At 39.0% G+C, this 17,767-nt stretch overlaps 2 protein-coding genes across 13 annotated transcripts in view; one reads left to right on the top strand and one right to left on the bottom strand.

The window, feature by feature from the left end:
* ASH1L (ASH1 like histone lysine methyltransferase) overlaps positions 1-11,728 on the bottom strand; it is a 201,291-nt gene extending 189,563 nt beyond the window's left edge. Inside the window, exons 1-2 of one of the 3 annotated variants that reach the window (XM_081494190.1) lie at positions 11,667-11,728; positions 11,065-11,204 (exon numbers count right to left, since the gene is read on the bottom strand). The gene's annotated coding sequence lies outside the window, so the exon portion shown is untranslated. Of the gene's footprint in view, positions 1-11,064; positions 11,332-11,666 lie in introns of those variants that run through there. The other 2 variants (XM_081494192.1, XM_081494189.1) reach the window with 2 other exon arrangements.
* The window catches only part of DAP3 (death associated protein 3), a 39,656-nt gene continuing 32,734 nt past the window's right edge, over positions 10,846-17,767 (top strand). For 3 of the 10 annotated variants that reach the window (XM_081494386.1, XM_081494385.1, XM_081494381.1), the window contains exon 1: positions 12,116-12,191. Coding sequence is in view for 2 of the 10 variants with exons in the window: in XM_081494388.1 (XP_081350514.1) it covers positions 12,256-12,260 (5 nt within the window). In the remaining 8 variants the exon portion in view is untranslated. Of the gene's footprint in view, positions 11,196-12,115; positions 12,261-17,767 lie in introns of those variants that run through there. The other 7 variants (XM_081494390.1, XM_081494383.1, XM_081494388.1 and 4 more) reach the window with 5 other exon arrangements.

Below are 17,767 nucleotides of genomic sequence, written 5' to 3'. Positions count from 1 at the left end.
CTGAACTGACGAAGTCCAACACTAGCAGCCTTTTAGGCATAGTGCCAATTCAACAGATGGGCCCTTCATTTTCCTAATGGTAGAGGTAGATTGGCAAGTGTGAAGTCATATGCTCAAGCAAGAGAATACGTTTCACGCATTAGCTAAGAGGATTTCTGATAGGTTTTCAAATTATCAACAACAAAATCTATAGACTGTGATTACTTTTATCACCTGTTATTTCTATTCCTTCCAATTTCTGACACCTCAAATACATTTAAATAGATCCTTACTCACATCCAGAAAATCCTGCAAAATGCAGTAAGTCAACCTAAATGGTATTAAGCCCCTAATAGTTACATATATGTATTCTAGGATGTTGACTAAGTCCACAGATGAAAAACCAGCTTCTTAAAAGGAAGGTCTAACAATGCCCAATGACAGGTTAAATAAGAAATTAGGAGACCTCTTGATCTCACTCTAATTCCATAAATTTTCAAAGCTAGAAAGGGGTATCATATTAATGAGTAGGTAGCTTAACATCTTTTGATATCTCATTTCATTACTTTATAAACTTGTACTTGTTTGTTTAACCTTATGGTGCCTCTCACAACGGACATCTAGGAATCTAATGACCATTCTGGCCATCTTTTCAGAGTAATCAAATAGAAATAGGCACTCTTGCTCTTAATTTCACATGAGTATTCTGAGCTCTGCGACACAAAAAGCTATTTAACAGGTAAAAGAATGGCAATTTGTTTCTCAACCATTTTATTTTTGTCTCTGTGTCTTGACTAGTTATTACTTGCTAGGTTTTTAGTTAGGAAAGTATTATTCCTAAAATTATAATATCAAATTTTACTAAATTTTATCAAAATTTACAAATTTTACTGGCAATTTTACTAAGTTTCAAGAATACGCCACAACTCAGTCCAAGAACATCTCTTTTCTATTTGCACTCACTATCCAGGTAATCTCATGAAGTCCCATGGCTATAAATAAGCATTTCTACACTGATCAACTCCCAAATTTACACTTACCCCAACCTCAAGATTTATATATCCAACTGCCTACTCAATGTATCTCCACCGGAAACATTTAATAGATAACTCAAAGTCAATATATCCAAACCAAACTCTTAATATCTGCACTCCTGTAACTTGCTTCTGCCAGTGTTCCTCATCTCAGTAAATGGCATCCAACTGTTAAGGCCATCTTTGGAGTCATTCTTGACTTACTCTTTTACTCAGACCACACATCCAATACAGGTTATCATCACTACTATCTTCAAAATACATCTTAAACCCATCTTCTTGATCACACTTTAGGCTCAACTCCAAACCATCTCTTGACTCAAATACTGTAACTGCTATGTAACTTGCCACTCTATTGCATCACCCTTGCCTTTCAAAGTGTATATATTAGATCAAATCATCTCCCCACTCAAAACCTTTCAACAGCTTCCAATCAAATCCAGAATAAAACCTAAACACTTAGTCAAGTCTTAAAAGTCCTTACATTATCTAGGCCCTGGCTACCTCTTCTCCTTATTTTTTATTCTTCTTCCCCACATTGTTCACTCTGTTCTATCTCGTTCCTATTTCTTAAACACACCAAACACACTACTGCCTCAGCACTTATGCCTCAGACAGATTCATGGGGTCCTTCGTATCATTCAGATTTCTGTTCAAACACTATTAGCTCAAAGGACTTTTCTAAACTACCTAACATTCACCCTCTTACCTTGTTTACATTTCTCTTACAACACTTACCACAAAATGCCATAACATCACATCTACTTATACAATTATCTTACTACTCACTAGAAAGTGAGCACCATGAGGGCAGTGATTTTTGACTATCATTCACTGCTTTAACCCCTGGGCTTAAGTATGTGCTAAGTTGCTTCAGTCATGTCCAACTCTGTGCAACCCTACAGCCAGGCTCCTCTATCCACAGATTCTTCAGGCAAGGATACTAGAATGGGTGGCTTAATACAGTATTGGCATAAAGTTTAGTCCTCTCTTGGTAACTGCAGGTGGCTGGTTGCAAGACCCCTCACAGATACCAAAACCCAAGGGATATTCAAGTCCCTTATATAAAATGGCACAGTATTTGCATATAACCTAAGCATGTCTTCCTCTACACTTTAAACCATCTCTAGATTACTTACAATACATAATACAATGTGAATAGTATGTAAATAGCTATAAATACTACAATATAATCACTATATAAATAGCTGATGGCATGAGGTGAATTCATGTTTACTTTTTGGAACTTTCTGGAATTTCTTTTTCCCCAAATATTGCTGATCTGTGATTGGTTAAAACTGCAGATGCAGAACTAGCGGATACAGAGGGCCAAATGTATACAATCAATACTTGTTGAATGCCTTCTGTTGGAAGGCACAGGAAGCAGAAAGCTGTTTTTTATTTAACTCTGAGCAGAGGACTTAACTAACTGCCCAATAGACTCCCTGTATAAAACATAGGAGACAATAAAGATTCCTCAAAAGTTAAAGAGATTTCTTCCTAGAATTGATTTGCTTTGGCATAAAATATCACATCCCAAGACATTTCTTCAGAAATCTCTATTATACCTTAAGAACAAGTTTTGCTTGAACCACATGTAAAATGATGGTAGCAATATGTTACATCAATACTGAAAGATTATGTCCTGGAAAATGAAAAGAAAAATGCCCAAGAACCTTATTTGTTTGTCACTGAATCCTAGTGCCTGGCACATAATAATCACTCAATGACTACATGTTGGTCTTTTTTCTCAATCAAATGAGATGGTTTAATAAAACAGATGGGTTCTGCTTTAGAAGACTACAATGGGCTCCTAAAAAATAAAAGGAAATACTGATCAGCTTTAAAAAGAGAACTGTCATAACTAAAGCCAACACTGTACAAAGACTTAATGTTCTCCACCCCAAAATATTCACACAATAACATATATTCTTGTTCACTACAGAAACAAATCCTTAAAGAAAGTAAGATGAAGCCAAGCAGGAGACTTTCCTGGTGGTCCAGTGGTTAAGACTCCATGCTCCCAACGCAGCGGGCCTGGGTTCTATCCCTGGTCAGGGAACTATTAATAGATCCCACACGCCGCAACTAAAGATTCTGCATGCCGCAACTAAAAAAAACAGATCCCGCATGCCACAACTAAAGATCCTGCATGCCACAATGAAGATCGAACATTTCGCATGCCACAACTAAGATACAAGGCAGCCAAATAAATAAAGCCAAACACAAAAGCCTAGCCTGAAATTAATACAAAAGTAGAGTTCACATGTGAGGAAAATAAGATAATCCAAGAAATAGGAAAAAAATATGTATACATATAAGTAAGTTGTTTATATACACTTTCACAAATGTATTTTTCATATTCTTACCTCCTATAGAAAATATGTATAAGGAAAGTCATTTGTTTTCCTCAAAAAATTTCTCTTTTCAGGAAATGAAGAAGAGACATTAACACCAAATGTGTGTTTTGTACCTGCTACATGAAATAAATTATGCTAAGCATTTACACACATTATCTCATACAATCCTCCAACAACCTTTAGCAGTAAGTATTATTACCAGTTTGAGGATCCCTGGTGGCTCAGGGGTCAAGAATCTAAGCGCATTGCAGGAGAGGTGGGTTCAATCCCTGGATGGGAAGATCTCCCGGAGAAGGAAATACCCACTCCAGTATTCTGCCTGGGAACTCCCTTGGACAGAGGAGCCTGGGGGGCTACTGTTTGTGGGGTCAAAAAAGAATCAGACACTACTTAGTGACTAAACAACAATTATCATCATTTTACAGTCAAGGAAACCAAAGACCATAATTATTTTGTGAAAAGTTACAAACATGTTTTTTGTCAGCACCACACGGCCGCAGCACCTTAGTTCCCTGACCAGGGATCCAACCCATGCCACCTGCAGCAGAAGCACAGTCTGAACCACTGCACCATAGGGAAATCGCTTAATCTGATTTTAAGAGTCCACAATCTTAATCACTATTTGAGATTTTCAACAAATGAAGGAGAAATATACCAGTGTGGAGACTGGCAGATTTGTTCATTATTATGAAAAGCAATTATTTATTATTTTATTTGGCTGGGATACCTATTATAGACAAGGCTTGATTAAAATGCTGGAGGAATGGGGTGTATTCTAGTAAAAATTTTCTGAGTAAAGTCAAAAAGAGAAAAACCAATATACATATATATTACAATATATATACAATATACATATATATTGTTATATACAATATATAATATTGTATATTAATATATATACACAGAATCTAGAAAACCAGGTACTGAAGAACCTATTGACAGGGCAAGAATAGAGGCACAGACATGGAGAAGAGAACTGTGGACACAGAGCGTGAAAGAAGGGGTGTCGAATTGAGACAGTAGTATTAGCATATCCACTACCATGTGTAAAGCAGATAGCTAGCAGGAAGCTGCCTTTTAACACAGGGAACTCGGCTTCGTGTTCTCTGATGTCCCAGAGGGGTGGGATGAGGAGGTGGGAGGGAGGTTCAAGAGGGAAGGGATATGTGTATACATATGGCTGATTCATGTTCCTGTCTAACAGAAACGAACACAACATTGTAAAGCAATTATATTCCAATAAAAAAAAATTCTAACTAAAACAGAATCATTTTATTGATTTTAATCTTTGTTAAGATTACCTTGAACTGTAACAGTACACTATTTTCTCTAAATAGAGTATATTGAACATAGTTTCATCTTTATTTTTTTTAATGATCTCTAAGCACAAAGGCCAACCTTCTATAGTACTGAAGTCACTGGAAATCACAGGAGAATGGTAGAAAGTACTATACTGATTCAAATTACAGTCTCCTGAACTCATTCTGCTGTTATATTCACTTCATATCCTTGCAGATGATCTTTCTTTATCTAGAATGCCCTCACTGTACCCTGCTGAATAACTCGTATTTATCCTTTAAAACCTGTCTCTTCCCACTGGTCAGAAGCCATCCCTAGCCTTTCCTTTCTCCCCACAGACTTAAACATGCTCCGCTCTCTACCTGGAGAAAGAAATGCATTATACCATATAATATGTTTGTTAACATGATGTTCCTCTTACTAGATTCACAACTCTCTTCAAAGAAAAACCAAACCAAAAAAAAAAAAAAAAATTCCTAGTTTTTTCCCAACACCTAAGCATAGAAATAGGAATGAAGTAGTGAAAAAAATGTTAGTTGGCTGAATGAAGAATGAATGAATGAACAGAAAAAATACTATTCAGAAAAAATTCAACTCTGATCTTGTTCTACATTTGAGGGTTTTTTTCCCCTTAAACACACACAGAAAAATAAAATTAACTTAAACCTCTAATTTCAGTTTCAAAATGATTCCTCCTTTCTTCTTGCGTCTACATCTTTATATGCTTCTGCATCTAAACTTTAACTTTCCAAACTGTGTTATCATTTAGTTATCAATTTTATACATAGAATCTCTACTTGAGATTCTTATCTCCCTATCTTTGTATCCTCAAATATATATATAACACATATATATAAAACACTGTTCATCCAACAATGATTATACATGATTAATTCACTTCCCCATTTTCTCAAATGTCAGAATTGGCAGTTTTTCTTTCAAAGACAATCTTTTAAGTTCTCTCCATTAAATCCTGTTAGGCTTCACATGTTAGTCCTTAAACTCTAGGGCTTTCATTTTCATCAGTGCTGCATTTAAGAAACTTATCATAAGGAATGTCTCCATCACATTCTCAATGTCATTTACACCAAGAAGCCATGATATAGCTACTTTATAGTTAGACACAGTGTCCACTTGTGATCTCAGGACAAATAAAACTGAATGAGAGGAGTGGTTTGGTATCAAGTGTGGAAAAGATAGAAAAAAAAATGTAAAACAGGAAGCTTAAGTCAAAGATTTATGATTTATTTACTGTAGAATTAGAAGATAAGTTAACCAAACTTTCATTAACGATGGAATTCACATTCATCCGTCAGCCTTTTCTGGAAAAAAAGGATATACACCTATATACTTAACTAGCAATCACTTCAAATCTCTATTCTCTGTTTCTTCTTCACAACTCAATAGGAATATTTACCTTCTTTTTCTATTGTATTTCTACTCTTCATGCTCTGTAGCATGGTTTATTTTTAGCAGTTTAAGCAATGACATGTATTTTCAAATGTCCACAAAAGGAATTTCAAAACTCAAAACAAGGTGTATTTCATTCTCTTTAAAAAGCATGTTGATTTTAGACCAATTTCAGCTCCTGTTCAACATCATCCGTATCATCTGATTTCTTTGTGATAACTGGGTCCAGTTAGAAAATAAGAGGAACTAAAAGGATCTAGAAAATGTTTTTAGCAACTTGTCACTATGACTAAAAAAACCAATGAAAAAACTAAGAGACATTACTTCTCACTGTGTGTCTGAAAAAAAAAGCTGATACACTTTTCTAGGAAACACAGGAACCAACTGCATTTTACAATGCAAACATCTAAAGGCAATTAAGTAAAGTTCTATTCAGTTCATTTCTTATGTTGCAGAGGAATCCCTACTGACAGGTAATACAGACTGTAAGTATTCAGTATGAAAAGTTTAGTTCCAACTATCATCAGACAGTTTATTTAAAAAATTATATAAACCTAACTAAGGGAAAATAATTCCCCATTTAAAAGTGAAAAGAATGTATACACTGTATTTATGGATCAAATGATATAATATCTGAAAGATTTGTTTCAAAATAAACAAAGGAAGGGAGGAGGAAGAGAGGCTAGTTGATAGGGATATAGTGTGATAACTGGATTTGGATAACTTTTGAAGCTGGATGTTGAATACATGAGAACTTTATGTTATTTATTTCATTGCTCTCTAGGTTAGAAATTTTCCACACTTCAAAAAAGGAACAAAATTAAATGGAAAAAAAATATAAACTCTTGTCATCAACTTGCAAATGCCTGAGAGCAAATGATTAAAAACTATGGAAAGCAAAAACCATTAATGCTAAAAATAAAATTTTATATATTCTTCAAACATAAAAAAAGTTAGGTGTTCAATGAAGGAAATATAAGTCTGAAATAGCAATAAGATTATTAGCTAAATTTCATTATTGCTTGAAGCCATAATCTACTATGTTGTATCAACATCACACTGCCATCAACACCCCCAATCAGACAATCACTAAGAAAGTGATTTCTAAAGTATGAAATGACCGTTATCAACTCATAACAAATCATAAGCATGAAAATCTAACCTTTCCAAATGAAAGAATATAAACCAAATAAATTACAAGTAGTTTAAAGATAGACATTAAGAAAGAAAAAAAAAAGATGAGCAATATAGCTTAAAACAAAAACTACTTGCATTTCCCTCTCTTATGATAGCCAGGGTTAAGCTAGCTCATGCTTCTGGAAAGGCTGGCACAAAGTAGACCTCACAGTGGGTTACAATATAAGGTAATATAAGGGAATATATTATCTTTAAGGGACTCAAATCAACATGCATAACTGAAAAAACAATATGAAATTATTGGAGATTCACCACCTACACACATGGTAAAACTTTCCCACCATGTCCAGGCAGATTATTTTAGGCAGGACTGAATGTGTCCAAATTCTTTATTCATAAGGCATGGAAGACTTAGAATAAAACCTCAAGTGGTACTGCTAATACTATAAAGACACAGTACTGAGCAAGACATAGGGAAGTTATGCTTCATATTTTAGAATACAACCCAAGAACAGAACATGAAAATCACTCTGTTCTTGATCCTTAAAGATCTTGTGTATTTTTTGTAATTATTGCAATAGTTGTTTTTTTCAATTGTGAAGTATCTCATACACAGAGGAGACTAAATACATGTTATCCATATGCAAAGATATAGACACACCACACACACACATATAAATGACATGTTATTTTTTTAAAAATGTAGGAACCTACTACCGAAGTTAAAAATTAGAGAAAATAAACTTTTCACAAATTTACATGACTTCTTACCCAGAGGACATGACAATAGAGACAATCAGACCATTTTTCTTAAGATCTTTCCATTATCTTACTGAATCCTGTAATCTGTACCATTAAAACACCTTTCTGAGTTTCTTTTCTTTAAAAAATTCAGCAATTATTTTTAATTTTCAGTACTAGATTCAGGGGTAGTCTTTCAAATCAACCCAAAGTGTTTTCTAGATACATGCATATCCAAAAATGACATTAAGACCTTTTTATGTAAACCCACTAAAGAAATACATTCAAAACAAGATAAGAAATGCCACCAACATTTGCATCCTTTTCAAGCCAGAGTTCCTTCATCTCAAAACATCAAATGATACCAAAACACGTTTTTTAAGCTGCAAAGTTGCATACAGAATGTGAAGACTTTGTAACTTCCTAAAACTAACAGCAAAACCTCTCAGGCAATTAAATCATGAAATCTCAACTTCTAGGAATATGCTTCCCTCCACCTTGCCCTTTTAAAGGCTCCCACTAACATGCAATTCATAACTTCAATTGAATTAGAATAGCTTCAAGGACAAAGGCCATATATTATTCATCTTTGTATCCCCTGCATAAAAACAACTCAATAACATTTGTTATAACTAAGATACACTCCAAGAAATGAGCTTCAAAACACCTCAGTCCCAATGCAAAACTGGAAAGCGATGAGTTTGAGAATAAGAATAATTATGAGGAAGAATAAATCTATAAACATTTGTGTTATATCACATTCTCTGATCACCTAATTAGAATCATGTTTTAACACTGCAGAAATCAATCTGCAAAGAATAGAAAATAAAATGAATAGAATAAAAAAGATTTTAAAGTTCTCCTTACTGTCAGCATGCCCACCATCAAAAAATCTTTCATCTTAAACTCATACCAACATCTCCACTTCCAAACAAAACTATTAAAAAAAAAAAAAAAACTTTTAAATGAGACTTAAATGTAAACTGGCTCTACTTCATTAACATTTCTGAAAATTGTATGCATAATTTGTGTGACTGTACTCATGCCCATCGTTTTCTCCAGTGAGGGTTTTCTCATCACATTCTCAGAACCGTAAGTGGACCCGCAAAAAACTTCTAAGAACCACTAATCCAGCAAATCAAAAACACTCTACTTGCCAGAGAAATACAGTTAAGTTGCCTTAATTCAAGTATTCTTCTCTCATGTTCAGAGAGGGGATCCTTACTACAAAATTAGTCTTTCGAAGAATTTCTTTAGCGCAGCCAAAAAGTTCCAATATTCACAGGCACATATATTGACAATTCCAGATCCCAAAAACAGTTTACTGGGAAATGCCAAAAGAAAATGCAAAAGGCAGCACACTCTACCACAAACTGGGCACCCTATTAGAGGCTTAAATACACTTGTATCCTTCCACAGTAAAATGTCTGGAAGATCTAAATTCCCTCCAAACTGAGTATACTTTTGAAGAAGGTTTTCTAGTTTCAACTCCACACTGCCCTGTCTGCCTCACTCGACTCAATATGTATCACTGTCTCAGTATCTACCACTGTCAAGACAAATGTACCCGAGCTGCTTCAACAGGGTCACCTTGATTATTCTCACCCCAAGGCAGGGACCATTTATTGAGTAGTTACTCAGTAAATATTTGTTGAATGAATGAAAGATGATTGTTTCTCCCTTAAAGTTAAGCTGTCAGCCCCCACCCTGCTTCTCAGTTACCAGTTAAATATCCCTCCCTCAAATACACAAACTCAAGTGTCAGAAACGCTCTGCTTCCTCCATAAACAAAAAGTAATATCGTCATGGAATACCCATCTCTCACAGGCCAACCTGGCAAAGACAACCTATGTTCTGACACAACTGATCTCTACCAAATACCATTCAATATGCCCCTATCTTTCCAATAAACTCAGATCTGCCTGAAAAATATCTCCTGAGATGTCATGGTATGATGAATATACTACTGGACTAGGAGTCAAAAGTACCTATTATAGTCCCAAGTCTGTCACTAATTTAACATACGACCTTGAAAAAATGATGTCTATGCCTCAATTTCCTATTTTGTAACATGGGAGGAAACAGTCATCCCACCATTTCCACAGAGATTTATTTATGATCATAAACAAACTGAAAGAGCATTCTGAACAATATAAAAGCTTTATTCTATTACGAAGTGTTAATACAAGCTCAGGTCAACAAAAACTCCATCCATTCTTTATACGCTCACAGTACATTGTTCAAGTAAAGATGTTCGGGGCCTTCACATCTGAACAATTCACTCTATTCTGAGCAACAAACTATTCTTAAGAATAGCTGACTATGATAAGTTTCTCCTATTCCTGACCCCACCACTTCAATGCTCTATTTCCAAAATACTGCCATGACTTCTCTTTACCAGCAAGTATTAAGGCAATCCCAAACCCTAAAATACACAAACACATCAACCAGCAAGGAACATCCCAAGCTTTATTTTAAAAATAAGCTAGTATAAGGGGAACTCCATTACACTTGTAAAAATACAAGCAAACTCTTCCGGAACACTTTCCTTCCTTGTATACTCACACAAACACAGCCGCTATACACCAACAGACCATCTGTCTTCTAGACCAAAAACATGTCTTTCAATGCCCAAAGCAACGAGTAACATTTATTAAACTTGCGAAACTGAGATCATTCTGTCGTCCCTACATACAGTTCAGCATGTCAGAGACACCACAGATCTGACCGCACGGAAAATCTTCCCTCCTGCCACTTTTATGCCTTAAACGAAACAAACAGGACTATGGGGGATGCTCCAATCCTTCCTCCACAAGACACAAACTAACCTGTCAGGGACACCGCCGACTCCGCCTCCACTCGCTTACTTTCCCGCCCCCTCCCCCAAGGCAGGAGCCCGCCTGTCAGGGACACCCCTTCACCCCCGCCAGGAGGGACTTCCCGGTAAGCTCAGGATCCCCTTCCCTACTCTCCCCTCCCCCATCCTTACCACCGCTCTCCCGGAGGTCCAGGTCCGGGAGATGACAGTAGCTCCCAGGAAGCCAAGGACTGAGTCGCTGAGGAAGTACTTAGGCCCAAAGGCCTCCCCAGACGGTTCTACTCACCGTGTCAGAGGCCGAGGCCGAGGGAGATGAGAGTGCAGGGAAGTGGGGAAGAGGGGGCGGCCGCCACCAGGCTCCTCCGCTTCCCTTGGTCCACAGCGGATCCCTCCCGCTTGTCAAGAGGCGGCCAGCGGGTGAGCGGACTGGCGGAAATGCGAGAGAGGAGAGGGGAAAGGCGTGGGGCTAAGCGGGGGAAACTGAGGGGAGGCGGGTCCCGCAACCGAGACGGGGATCTTCTCCCCCTCCGCAAAGCGAACCCAAAATGGCGGCGGGAGCGGCGGCGGCAGAGCGGCGGCGGCGGCAGCTCCTTGGGAGGGAGGGAGCGAAGGGCGCCTCGTGCCCCCCCACCTCCCACTCCTCCCTCCTCGCGTTTTCCCCCTTCGTCCTCCCCCCTCACCCGACTCGGGCGGCGGAGCGCGCACGCCCGCCCGCACGCGCCAGAGTGTATCTGGGCTCGTCGCTCGCTGCTCCCACCAACCACCGCCTTCGGCCGCCTTGCGCGCCCGCCAGCCAGTACGCACTCCCTCTGGGGCGCCTCCTGGCACAGTCCTCCCCTTCCCCTCGGCCCCTGTCAAGCCAGCTCTGGCGCGGGCCCTCACGCGTACCTTTAGCAGCGCGAGCCCAAGCCTCCTCCTCCACCTCCTCTCCTCTCCTCCCCCCCTTCCCCGCCCCCACTGCCACCAACCGCCGCCACGGCCGCCGCGGCCTCCTCCTCCTGCGGCCCCCCCGACATACCCTCCACCCCTCACGCGTGCGCCTCCCACAATCCCCCCCGCGGGACTGTTCCATTCCCGTTGGCTGCAGAAGCGGGGGAGAAAACGACAGGCGAAGTGGGCACAGCTTGCCGTTAGGACACGAATTACCGCGAGTGACGGAGAGAAGCCTGTGGCTATTTACCTCGCACGGCGCCGCGGCCTCCTTGTCTGGCCTCGCCCTGGCCGCGGCGAGCGGGTGAGGGGCGGCCTAGCGCCCCTCCGCTGGCGGGTGGTTGGAGGCCGCGGCGGCTGCGCATTGAGCAGCTTCCTGCCTTACGACCCAAGCTTGCTTCTCCGCTGCGGGACGCGCGGCGTGGAGACGGCGTTTGACAGTGTATGCCGTTTGCCGGGCGGGGAGAGCTGGTTTGTGACTCGGTGAGAAAATGGACCGGCACGGGGGTTGTACCCATGAGGGAAAAGAGCGGGACTCCGAACCTCCATGAGGTAGGGAGTGAGACCAGTAGGGCCGGCGACCCTCCTTAGGGGGCTTCTCTTTGGGCTCTGTGTTGCGGACCTAGGACCCAGGAAAGAACCCACTCAATGGTCGACTTTTTCTTTCTTTTTTTTTTTTAAACCTAGCTTAAATTTCTCGAATTTCACACTACTGTTTATATGCGATGATGTTTTTTGTGCATTTTTACGCATTCCTCGTGGATGGATGATGAATGGATGATATATTTTCAACCTCATTAGGCAGCCTGGTTAGAGAATAAAGATACCATATATATCAAGTTCAGGCCTGGACTCCATCTGCCGTGTCTTGTGTGTCCTTCAGAAAGTTATTTTTCTTAGTTCTTTATCAACAAGAAACGAAAAATTGAACATGGAAAATTAGTGAGCCCCTAATCTGCTTTCAGGGTTGATGTGCGATGAAATAATATGTGTAGAGTTAAATTAACTCCTAGGTACAGGGAAAGTGCAGAGTGTTATGTTATCGTTCACGGTAATGTTGATAAAGTTTGTGGATGTAATTGGTAGTTTGTGTCCTATTCTTCCAAATCGTTAATAAAACTGCAAATCTAGGTCTATCAGATTTCCATAGTTACTGATACTTGTGTCTCAAAATTCTGCATGAACGTTAACTTTTTCTTGATTGAGTTCAAAAGAATTATGGACTCTTAAAAGCCACAGGTAATTCCAAAGCTCTCTTCTAGTAATCTTTTGTTTCACCTTGTAGGCAAAGCAGAATAAATGAGGCAAGGGATCCACTTAGGTTTCCCTTTTTCTTCACATCTGTGGACTTCTAAGGGATCTGGGAATAGTTTGAAAATCACTGTACTAGATTAATCTCAAAGGCCATTCAAGCTCTAAAGTTAGACACTCCTAAATTTCCTCCTTACATATTTCAATATGTGAGTCTGGTTTTGTTTGCTTGCTTTTTTTTTTTTTTTTTTAAAGGGAAATTGGCCTCAATTACCTCACTCTACATTTGCTTTTCCTAACCTTAAGTCCCAGCTTTTTCATGGAGCTGTTTAGGAGCCGATGATCTTTTTAATTGTGCCATGTACGCAAGTGTGTTACTCTACTAAAAGCATTTTAAATTTGTTGTCAGGGACTATGTCTAACATTTCTTTTATATTCTTTGGTAGTTTAGTGTAAAGCAAGTCATGGAAATGTTGAAATGAATTTTAGATACTAAAAATATTAGAAGGGAAAGAAAATTAACATTTGTGAAATACTATGCCAGGGGAAATTGCATTCCTGTTTAATCCTTAAAATAAACAACACTTTGAAATAGATCATATTATTCCCATTTTACAGATGAGAAGCCTGAGGCTCAAAAAAGTCTGATAACTGTCTTTAGACTTTAGTTTGCCTGGCTCTTAAAAATGTAACTTTTTTCACTATATCACATTGCCTTCACAGTCAATTTCTAATTAGCAACATGATTGCGTATGCTACAAAGAAAAAACAGTTCTAATACAATTCCACTACCACTGGTGCATTGTATATAAAGAGAGTTACTTAGAGTCTCTGCCTTTAACTAACTTCTGGTAACTGCACTTCATGAATTGCCCATTAAGTATAGACACATAAGATAGTATTCAATTCTTTTATGTATGCCCCGGGTGCCTACCAGAGACTAAAATATATTAAGTGCTCAATAAAATGACCTTATTGAATGAAAGAACCTTGAATTATTTGAACCAAGAAAAGTATGGAAAACAGAATAATAGTTCCCCCAAAGATGTCTGTGTCGTAATCCCTGGAAGCAGTAAATGTGTTATGCTACATGGCAAAATAAAATCAAGGATACTAATCAGCTAACCTGAAAATAGGGAGATTACCCTGAATTATCTGGTAACCCCACTGCAATTATAAGAGTTCTTGAAAGATGGAAGAGGAAGACCAAAGAGTCAGTGTCAAAGTGATGCAGTAGGACATAGACTGGACCAGCAGCTGCAGGCAGGCTTTGAAGATGAAAGGGCAGCCTCTAAAACCTAGAGAAGTCAAGAAAACAGATTCTCTACTAGAGCACCCAGAAAGAACACAGTCCTGCTGACACTTTGATTTTGGACTTCTAAACCAACTCTAAATGACAAATTTATGTTGTTTTATTATTATTACCAGGTTTGTGGTAATTTGTTACATCAGCAATAGGAAACACAGAAAGGGGGCCAAATCACGACTACCTCCAGAGTACTTTGCCTTGCATGGTGGTTTTGTACTTTAATTTAAAAGAGGGTAAGATTTAACTGAAACTTTTTTTAAGCACAGTGAGAGGCACTCAGCAAAACCGCCTAGATTTCTAGTGTTTCCTACTGCTCTGCTTCTGGCATCAGTCCTCAAGCTGTAAATAGACAGTTGGGCTCTATGCTATTGCTGTACAGCAGCAGTCTTAGCTGCGCTCAGATTTCCCCACTAGAATAGGAGTAATTAAACATTTATCTCATAATGCTTCCTTGCCGGGATGTTGCAGCAGGGAACAGTGAAATGCAGATTAGCAAGAAAAGCTTTTCAGTGTACACTTTTTAAAAAATATTTATTTATTTGGCTTCGTCTGGTCTTAGTTGTGGCACACCGGCTCTCTAGTTTCAGCTCGCAGGCTACCCCAAGATGTGTGGGATCTTAGTTCCCTAACCAGGGATTGAATCCAAGTTCCCCACATTCCAAGGCAGATTCTCAACCACTGGACCACCAGGGAAATCCTGATGTATACTTTTAAAATAAAGTTTCAAACATTTAAAGATAAAACCTACTGGAGCATCATCAGGGTTAACTTTACATTTGACAAGTTATGGTAAATACTATAAAAATATAGAGCTTCAAACTCTTATATGATTAGTAAAATATATATATGTATGTGTCTATATATATATAATAGTCCATAAATTATTTTCTATTTACCAAGGAAAGAACTCTGCAATTTTTGTTTGGGTACCATGATTTTAAACTCATGTTTCAGGTAATTGCCATTTAGCAAAGTAGAAATGTACACTCCCCATTGCCTGGGTTCAAAGCCTAACTCTTTTACTTGGTAGCTATGCAAACTTGGGTAGAAACTAGTCATAGTAATAATCAATTTTTTTAAAGTAGTTTAATCCTTTTAACAATCCTGTATGTAAATACTACCATTTTCTCCATTTTAGAAATGAAACAGACAACACAAAGTTTACGTAACTTGCTTAAGGTCACAAAACTATTAAGTAGGAGAGCCCCATTTCAAATCCTAGAAGTTAGATTCTTTTTTTTTAAGAAGTTATTCTTGAGTCCATGTTTTTAACTATTCTGCCATACTTGCCACTCTATCTTTGTAAGTTGGAGATAATAATATTTCATCATAGAATTGTTTTGAAAATATACAGAATTAATTTACATAAAGCACTCAGACCAGTGCCTGATCTACAGAAAATGTTTAGTAAATGTTAGCTGTTGCTATTGTGGTTGCTCTAGGTTGTTCTGTTTTTTGAACCCTTGATGTTTTCCTCTGTACTTTAGTAGCTGGAAGAAAGTGAACATCAAAGCAGATGTTCCTTATTCCTGTTTTTCCCAGTACAGCCCTTGTATATTTTTTATATGTTGGTATTTTAAATTGCTCTTAGCTTGGTAAATGTTATATTACCAAAGGAAGGAAAAATGTGTGGAAAACACTACCATAGTCCTTGCCCTTGTTTTACAGATAGGAAACTTGGGCTCACAGAGTAAAGAAAAAAAAAAAAGATGTTGTTACAAGCTTGAAACAATGTTATTTTTCCTGTGAAGAATGTTACATGAAAAGTACCCTTGTGAGAAAGCTGAGGGTTTACCAAACCTTGCCAGGGTAGATTTAGATGTGTCCTAGGGATGGGGCCCCACTGTTTATTATCTTTAACCTCAGCCTAACACAATTGGATGCAGCAGGATTTTTCTAAACAGAGTAGTATAATTCATACAGAAAAGCTATTTGTTAGCTTTAGAGGATTCATTAGGGGTTTGTTGATTTAATTTTTTAAAATTTGCTTTCTCCCTGGGTGATAGCAACATGGTACAGAGGTCAAAAAGTATAAAAGACGCTACTCTCTCTCTTCCTGCCCCCACAAGAACCCATTTCCTTTCCTTGAAGGCAAACAGGATTATCAATTTTTGTATGTCCTTCAAAATATTTACCTTTTTACAAACAAATTGGATAGATTATCCCCTTTTTTACATAAATGATGACTTGCTGTATACATTGCATTCCAGTCCCCTATAATGAAAAGGACATCTTTTTTGGGTGTCAGTTCTAAAAGGTCTTGTAGGTCTTCATAGAACTGTTCAAGTTCAGCTTCTTCAGTGTTACTGGTCGGGGCATAGACTTGGATTACCATGATATTGAATGGTTTGCCTTGGAAACGAACAGAGATCATTCTGTCGTTTTTGAGATTGCATCCAAGTACTGCATTTCAGACTCTTTTGTTGACCATGATGCCTACTCCATTTCTTCTAAGGGATTCCTGCCCACAGTAGTAGATATAATGGTCATCTGCGTTAAATTCACCCATTCTAGTCCATCTTAGTTCACTGATTCCTAGAATGTCGATGTTCACTCTTGCCATCTCCTGTTTGACCACTTCCAATTTGCCTTGATTCATGGACCTAACAGTCCAGGTTCCTATGCAATATTGCTCTTTACAGCATCGGACTTTGCTTCTATCACCAGTCACATCCACAGCTGGGTATTGTTTTTGCTTTGGCTCCATCCCATCATTCTTTCTGGAATTATTTCTCCACTGATCGCCAGTAGCATATTGGGCACCTACCGACCTGGGGAGTTCATCTTCCAGTGTCCTATCTTTTTGCCTTTTCATACTGTTCATGGGGTTCTCAAGGCAAGAATACTGAAGTGGTTTGCCATGCCCTTCTCCAGTGGACTACATTCTGTCAGACCTCTCCACCATGACCCATCTGTCCTGGGTGGCCCCACACAGCATGGCTTAGTTTCATTGAGATAGACAAGGCTGTGGTCCGTGTGATCAGATTAGCTAGTTTTCTGTGATTATAGTTTCAGTGTGTCTGCCCTCTGATGCCCTCTCACAACACCTACCATCTTACTTGGGTTTCTCTTACCTTGGACGTGGGGTATCTCTTCACGGCTGCTCCAGCAAAGTGCAGCCATTGCTCCTTACCTTGGACAAGGAGTATCTACTCACGACGGCCCCTCCTGACCTTGAATGTGGAGTAACTCCTCTCGGCCCTCCTGTGCCCACGCAGCCACCGCTAATTGGACCTGGGGTAACTCCTCTCGGCCACTGCCCCCAGCCTCGGGCGCAGGGTAGCTCCTCTCGGCCTCCGGCTCAGGGTAGCTCCTTTGACTTTGTGGATCACAATAAACTGTGGAAAATTCTGAAAGAAATGGGAATACCAGACCATCTGACCTGTCTCTTGAGAAACCTGTATGCAGGTCAGGAAGCAACAGTTAGAACTGGACATGGAACAACAGACTGGTTCCAAATAGGAAAAGGAGTACGTCAAGGCTGTATATTGTCACCCTG

Source organism: Giraffa tippelskirchi, chromosome 5 (assembly GCF_054371585.1).
Source record: "Giraffa tippelskirchi isolate mGirTip1 chromosome 5, T2T-mGirTip1v1.2.pri, whole genome shotgun sequence".
NCBI classification, from domain to species: Eukaryota; Metazoa; Chordata; class Mammalia; order Artiodactyla; family Giraffidae; genus Giraffa; species Giraffa tippelskirchi.
Note: the sequence above shows the minus strand (reverse complement) of the source record. Positions and strands in the feature narration are given on the sequence as shown.